General features: G+C 51.8%; 1 protein-coding gene across 1 annotated transcript; it reads right to left on the reverse strand.

Annotated features, from left to right (window-relative positions):
* Positions 1 to 859: 859 nt before the first annotated feature.
* LOC123771776 (uncharacterized) lies at positions 860 to 1,522 on the reverse strand. The gene has a single exon (XM_045764506.2). The coding sequence runs from the start codon at positions 1,520 to 1,522 to the stop codon at positions 860 to 862; it is 663 nt and encodes a 220-aa protein (XP_045620462.2).
* Positions 1,523 to 9,053: the final 7,531 nt, after the last annotated feature.

The raw sequence follows: 9,053 nt of genomic DNA on the forward strand, positions 1-9,053 counted from the left end.
AAACTTTTCGATGTTATTTCACTTTTGTCATCAAAGCTGAACACAGACCAAGCAATTCCTCCAGCAACTGAAGGACGGAGAGGAGGTGAGGAGAGAGAGTAATACATGGAAAATAGAGAATATATATATATTGATATTACGAGTGGAGAGTGAGAGACTGAGTGTTACAGGAGGCATGACAATCTAATAAGGAGAGAGGAGACTTGTCACAATAAAGAGACAAGGTGACAAGAGACTGAAGAAAGAGAAGATAGTCACAATAAGCAAGGGAGATATAGGGTGGTGAGAGTGAAACTGAAGCTAGAGATTAAGATGAGAAAAATATGAGAGCTGGAGAGAATAATGAGCGAAGGAGTGCAAGTAGGAGTGTCACCCACCACAGAGACCATCGTCTATGGGTGAGAAGACGGTGACCAGGAGCCAGTGAACGTTAGTAGTGAACCAGGAGGTGGTCTATAGAGCGTACATTATCTGACGCAGGTGTTACGGGGGTGTAACTTTACTAACTGGACGATAGTTTGGTACAGAGTACCTCGCCTGACTGGAGTACCTTGCCTGACTGGCGTACCTCCTTGACTGGAGTACCTCGCCTGACTGGCGTACCTCCTTGACTGGAGTACCTCGCCTGACTGGAGTATATGGCCTGACTGGAGTACCTCGCCTGACTGGCGTACCTCGCCTGACTGGCGTACCTCGCCTGACTGGCGTACCTCGCCTGACTGGAGTACCTCGCCTGACTGGTGTACATGGCCTGACTGGAGTACATGGTCTGACTGGAGGACATGGCCTGACTGGAGTACCTCGCCTACCTGGAGTACATGGCCTGACTGGAGGACATGGCCTGACTGGAGTACCTCGCCTACCTGGAGTACATGGTCTGACTGGAGTACATGGTCTGACTGGAGTACATGGTCTGACTGGAGGACATGGCCTGACTGGAGGACATGGCCTGACTGGAGGACGAGGCCTGACTGGAGGACATGGTCTGACTGGAGGACATGGCCAGACTGGAGGACATGGCCAGACTGGAGGACATGGTCTGACTGGAGGACATGGTCTGACTGGAGGACGAGGCCTGACTGGAGGACATGGTCTGACTGGAGGACATGGCCTGACTGGAGGACATGGCCTGACTGGAGGACATGGTCTGACTGGAGGACATGGCCTGACTGGAGGACATGGCCTGACTGGAGGACATGGCCTGACTGGAGGACATGGCCTGACTGGAGGACATGGCCTGACTGGAGGACATGGCCTGACTGGAGGACATGGCCTGACTGGAGGGCATGGTCTGACTGGAGGACATGGCCTGACTGGAGTACATGGCTTGACTGGAGTACATGGCCTGACTGGAGGACATGGTCTGACTGGAGGACATGGCCTGACTGGAGTACATGGCCTGACTGCAGTACATGGCCTGACTGCAGTACATGGCCTGACTGGAGTACATGGCCTGACTGGAGGATATGGCCTGACTGGAGTACATGGCATGACTGGAGTACATGGCATGACTGGAGGACATGGCATGACTGGACTACATGGCATGACTGGAGTACATGGCATGACTGGAGGACATGGCCTAACTGGAGTACATGGCCTGACTGGAGGACATGGCCTGACTGGAGTACTGTCATGGAGAGACTGGAGTCTCTCGCCAGTCACTCTTCCACTCCCTCCCATTCACCACAATTATCAAGCAAACATTTTTCGTTTTCTTCTCACTGTCTCTCTGAACCTCGACAGCAGACTGGCAAAAGAAAAAACAAAAAACAGGTAACCAAATATAAACATTTGTATACTGCCCAAAACTCATATCTTTTTGGAGAAGGAGCCTTCAGGGCCTGAACGTACATACACCATGGACCTCCAATTCTTGCTACATTTGGCCTGAAACCACCATTCAGCGGTTTCAGGCTAAAACTAGTTTTTTTTATGTTAACATTAATGTCGAAAGATTTGTGAATCCTTAAAGATATTGAAGTTGTTATAACTAGTTCAAGTAGTTAAAACTAGTTCAAGTAATTAAGAGTAGAAATAACAAGTTCACGTAGTTATAGGTCTGTTGAAACAAAATTGGGAATATCTTCAGATTACTTTATTGAGTTTATGAATGGGGACCATTTGTTGTTGGGATTTTGTAGCACTGAAGACCACGACTATCTACCAGGCTATCATCACCTTCCCTCTGAGAGGACCAATGCTCGACACACACTACCATCACTACTTTGTGGACCACAACAACACCCCCACACACTACCATCACTACTTTGTGGACCACAACAACACCCACACACTACCATCACTACTTGGTGGACCACAACAACACCCCCACACACTACCATCACTACTTGGTGGACCACAACAACACCCCCCCACACTACCATCACTACTTGGTGGACCACAACAACACCCCCACACACTACCATCACTACTTGGTGGACCACAACAACACCCACACACACTACCATCACTACTTGGTGGACCACAACAACACCCCCACACACTACCATCACTACTTGGTGGACCACAACAACACCACACACTACCATCACTACTTGGTGGACCACAACAACACCCCCCCACACTACCATCACTACTTGGTGGACCACAACACCCACACACTACCATCACTACTTGGTGGACCACAACAACACCCACACACACTACCATCACTACTTGGTGGACCACAACAACACCACACACACTACCATCACTACTTGGTGGACCACAACAACACCCACACACTACCATCACTACTTGGTGGACCACAACAACACCCACACACTACCATCACTACTTGGTGGACCACAACAACACCCCCACACACTACCATCACTACTTGGTGGACCACAACAACACCCACACACACTACCATCACTACCTGGTGGACCACAACAACACCCACACACTACCATCACTACTTGGTGGACCACAACAACACCCACACACTACCATCACTACTTGGTGGACCACAACAACACCCCCACACACTACCATCACTACTTGGTGGACCACAACAACACCCCCACACACTACCATCACTACTTGGTGGACCACAACACCCACACACTACCATCACTACTTGGTGGACCACAACAACACCCACACACACTACCATCACTACTTGGTGGACCACAACAACACCACACACACTACCATCACTACTTGGTGGACCACAACAACACCCACACACTACCATCACTACTTGGTGGACCACAACAACACCCACACACACTACCATCACTACTTGGTGGACCACAACAACACCCACACACTACCATCACTACTTGGTGGACCACAACAACACCCACACACACTACCATCACTACTTGGTGGACCACAACAACACCCACACACACTACCATCACTACTTGGTGGACCACAACAACACCCACACACTACCATCACTACTTGGTGGACCACAACAACACCCACACACACTACCATCACTACTTGGTGGACCACAACAACACCACACACAAAAGGTGTCTGCTGGAGCTAGATGTGACAAAGGCTGTTGGGCCTGATAGAATCTCACCATGGATACTAAAGGAAGGTGCAGAAGCACTAAGTGTGCCACTCTCTATGGTGTATAACAGGTCACTGGAAACAGGAGACTTACCAGAAAGTTGGAAGACAGCTAACGTGGTCCCAATATACAAAAAGGGTGACAGGCAAGAGGCACTGAATTACAGGCCAGTTTCCTTAACTTGTATACCATGCAAGGTGCTGGAGAAGATCGTGAGGAAAAGGCTCGTAGAGCATCTGGAGGGAAATAACTTTGTAACGCACCACCAACATGGGTTCAGAGATGGTAAATCGTGCCTCACAGGTTTAATAGAATTTTATGACCAGGCAACGAAAATTAGGCAGGAAAGAGAAGGGTGGGCCGACTGCATTTTCCTGGATTGCCAAAAAGCCTTTGACACAGTACCCCATAAAAGGCTGTTAAAAAAGTTGGAGCAACAGGCAGGAGTAAAAGGGAAGGTGCTCCAGTGGATAAGGGAGTACTTAAGCAACAGGAAACAGCGAGTAACGGTGAGGGGGAAGACATCAGAGTGGCGAGATGTCACCAGCGGAGTCCCACAGGGCTCCGTACTTGGACCCATCCTGTTTCTAATATATGTGAACGATCTTCCAGAGGGTATAGACTCATTCCTCTCAATGTTTGCTGATGATGCAAAAATTATGAGAAGAATCAAGACGGATGAAGATAGACAGAGACTACAGGATGACCTGGATAGACTGGAGGAATGGTCTAGAAAATGGCTGCTGAAGTTCAACTCTGGAAAGTGTAAGGTGATGAAATTAGGCGAAGGGAGCAGGAGGCTGAACACAAGGTATCATCTGGGAGGGGAAATCCTGCAAGAATCAAATAGAGAGAAGGATCTGGGGGTTGATATCACACCGAACCTGTCCCCCAGAGGCCCACATCAAAAGAATATCATCAGCGGCATATGCTAGACTGACCAACATAAGGACTGCCTTCAGAAACTTGTGTAAGGAATCTTTCAGAACCCTGTATACCACTTATGTAAGACCAATCCTGGAGTATGCAGCTCCAGCCTGGAGTCCATACCTAGTTAAACACAAGACAAAGTTAGAGAAGATTCAGCGGTATGCCACCAGGCTCGTCCCGGAACTGAGAGGATTGAGCTACGAGGAAAGGCTAAAGGAGCTGAACCTCACATCCCTGGAAAACAGAAGAGTAAGGGGAGACATGATAACCACCTACAAAATTCTCAGGGGAATTGACAGGGTGGACAAAGACAAACTCTTCAGCACGGGTGGGACACGAACAAGGGGACACAGGTGGAAACCTAGTACCCAGATGAGCCACAGAGACGTTAGAAAGAATTTTTTTCAGTGTCAGAGTAGTTAATAAATGGAATGCACTAGGAAGTGATGTGGTGGAGGCTGACTCCATACACACTTTCAAATGTAGATATGATAGAGCCCAGTAGGCTCAGGAATCTGTACACCAGTTGATTGACAGTTGAGAGGCGGGACCAAAGAGCCAAAGCTCAACCCCCGCAAGCACAATTAGGTGAGTACAATTAGGTGAGTACACACTACCATCACTACTTGGTGGACCACAACAACACCCCCACACACTACCATCACTACTTGGTGGACCACAACAACACCCACACACACTACCATCACTACTTGGTGGACCACAACAACACCCACACACTACCATCACTACTTGGTGGACCACAACAACACCCACACACTACCATGACTACTTGGTGGACCACAACAACACCCCCACACACTACCATCACTACTTGGTGGACCACAACAACACACCCACACACTACCATCACTACTTGGTGGTCCACAACAACACCCACACACTACCATCACTACTTGGTGGACCACAACAACACCCACACACTACCATCACTACTTGGTGGACCACAACAACACCCACACACTACCATCACTACTTGGTGGACCACAACAACACCCCCACACTACCATCACTACTTGGTGGACCACAACAACACCCCCACACACTACCATCACTACTTGATGGACCACAACACCCTCCACACTACCATCACTACTTGGTGGACCACAACAACACACCCACACACTACCATCACTACTTGGTGGTCCACAACAACACCCACACACTACCATCACTACTTGGTGGACCACAACAACACCCACACACTACCGTCACTACTTGGTGGACCACAACAACACCCCCACACTACCGTCACTACTTGGTGGACCACAACAACACCCCCACACTACCATCACTACTTGGTGGACCACAACAACACCCCCACACACTACCATCACTACTTGGTGGACCACAACAACACCCCCACACTACCATCACTACTTGGTGGACCACAACAACACCCCCACACACTACCATCACTACTTGATGGACCACAACACCCTCCACACTACCATCACTACTTGGTGGACCACAACAACACCCCCACACACTACCATCACTACTTGGTGGACCACAACAACACCCCCCCACACTACCATCACTACTTGGTGGACCACAACAACACCCCCCCACACTACCATCACTACTTGGTGGACCACAACAACACCCCCACACTACCGTCACTACTTGGTGGACCACAACAACACCCCCACACTACCATCACTACTTGGTGGACCACAACAACACCCCCACACACTACCATCACTACTTGGTGGACCACAACAACACCCCCACACTACCATCACTACTTGGTGGACCACAACAACACCCCCACACACTACCATCACTACTTGGTGGACCACAACAACACCCCCCACACTACCATCACTACTTGGTGGACCACAACACCACCCCCCCACACTACCATCACTACTTGGTGGACCACAACAACACCCACACACTACCATCACTACTTGGTGGACCACAACAACACCCACACACACTACCATCACTACTTGGTGGACCACAACAACACCCCCACACTACCATCACTACTTGGTGGACCACAACAACACCCACACACACTACCATCACTACTTGGTGGACCACAACAACACCCACACACACTACCATCACTACATGGTGGACCACAACAACACCACACACTACCATCACTACTTGGTGGACCACAACAACACCCACACACTACCATCACTACTTGGTGGACCACAACAACACCCACACACACTACCATCACTACTTGGTGGACCACAACAACACCCCACACTACCATCACTACTTGGTGGACCACAACAACACCCACACACACTACCATCACTACTTGGTGGACCACAACAACACCCCCACACTACCATCACTACTTGGTGGACCACAACAACACCCCCACACACTACCATCACTACTTTGTGGACCACAACAACACCCACACACTACCATCACTACTTGGTGGACCACAACAACACCCCCACACTACCATCACTACTTGGTGGACCACAACAACACCCCCACACACTACCATCACTACTTTGTGGACCACAACAACACCCACACACTACCATCACTACTTGGTGGACCACAACAACACCCACACACACTACCATCACTACTTGGTGGACCACAACAACACCCACACACTACCATCACTACTTGGTGGACCACAACAACACCCACACACACTACCATCACTACTTGGTGGACCACAACAACACCCACACACACTACCATCACTACTTGGTGGACCACAACAACACCCCCACACTACCATCACTACTTGGTGGACCACAACAACACCCACACACTACCATCACTACTTGGTGGACCACAACAACACCCCCCCACACTACCATCACTACTTGGTGGACCACAACAACACCCCCACACACTACCATCACTACTTGGTGGACCACAACAACACCCACACACTACCGTCACTACTTGGTGGACCACAACAACACCCCCACACACTACCATCACTACTTGGTGGACCACAACAACACCCACACACACAACCATCACTACTTGGTGGACCACAACAACACCCCCACACTACCATCACTACTTGGTGGACCACAACAACACCCCCCCACACTACCATCACTACTTGGTGGACCACAACAACACCCACACACACTACCATCACTACTTGGTGGACCACAACAACACCCCCACACTACCATCACTACTTGGTGGACCACAACAACACCCCCACACACTACCATCACTACTTGGTGGACCACAACAACACCCCACACACACTACCATCACTACTTGGTGGACCACAACAACACCCCCCCACACTACCATCACTACTTGGTGGTCCACAACAACACCCACACACACTACCATCACTACTTGGTGGACCACAACACCACCACACACTACCATCACTACTTGGTGGACCACAACAACACCACCACACACTACCATCACTACTTGGTGGACCACAACAACACCCCCCCCACACTACCATCACTACTTGGTGGACCACAACAACACCCCCCACACTACCATCACTACTTGGTGGACCACAACAACACCCCCCACACTACCATCACTACTTGGTGGACCACAACAACACCCCCCACACTACCATCACTACTTGGTGGACCACAACAACACCCCCCCACACTACCATCACTACTTGGTGGACCACAACAACACCCCCACACACTACCATCACTACTTGGTGGACCACAACAACACCCCACACACTACCATCACTACTTGGTGGACAGACCTGTGCTGGGCGCCAGCTGGGAGACACAGGGTCGCTGGGGGCCAGCTGGGAGACACAGGGTCGTTGGGAGACAGCTGGGAGGCACAGGGTCGCTGGGAGCCAGCTGGGAGACACAGGGTCGCTGGGAGCCAGCTGGGAGACACAGGGTCGCTGGGAGCCAGCTGGGAGACACAGGGTCGCTGGGAGCCAGCTGGGAGACACAGGGTCGCTGGGAGCCAGCTGGGAGACACAGGGTCGCTGGGAGCCAGCTGGGAGACACAGGGTCGCTGGGAGCCAGCTGGAGACACAGGGTCGCTGGGAGCCAGCTGGGAGCCAGTTGGGAGACACAGGGTCGCTGGAGCCAGCTGGGAGCCAGCTGGGAGACACAGGGTCGCTGGGAGCCAGCTGGGAGACATAGGGTCGCTGGGAGCCAGCTGGGAGACACAGGGTCGCTGGGAGCCAGCTGGGAGACACAGGGTCGCTGGGCGCCAGCTGGTAGACACAGGGTCGCTGGGAGCCAGCTGGGAGCCAGCTGGGAGACACAGGGTCGCTGGGAGCCAGCTGGGAGACACAGGGTCGCTGGGAGCCAGCTGGGAGACACAGGGTCGCTGGGAGCCAGCTGGGAGACACAGGGTCGCTGGGCGCCAGCTGGGAGACACAGGGTCGCTGGGAGCCAGCTGGGAGACACAGGGTCGCTGGGAGCCAGCTGGGAGACACAGGGACGCTGGGAGCCAGCTGGGAGACACAGGGACGCTGGGCGCCAGCTGGGAGACTTAGGGTCGCTGGGAGCCAGCTGGGAGACACAGGGTCGCTGGGCGCCAGCTGGGAGACACAGGGTCGCTGGGAGCCAGCTGGGAGACACAGGGTCGCTGGGCGCCAGCTGGGATACACAGGGTCGCT

This window comes from Procambarus clarkii, chromosome 75, assembly GCF_040958095.1.
Source record: "Procambarus clarkii isolate CNS0578487 chromosome 75, FALCON_Pclarkii_2.0, whole genome shotgun sequence".
Lineage (NCBI taxonomy): Eukaryota > Metazoa > Arthropoda > Malacostraca > Decapoda > Cambaridae > Procambarus > Procambarus clarkii.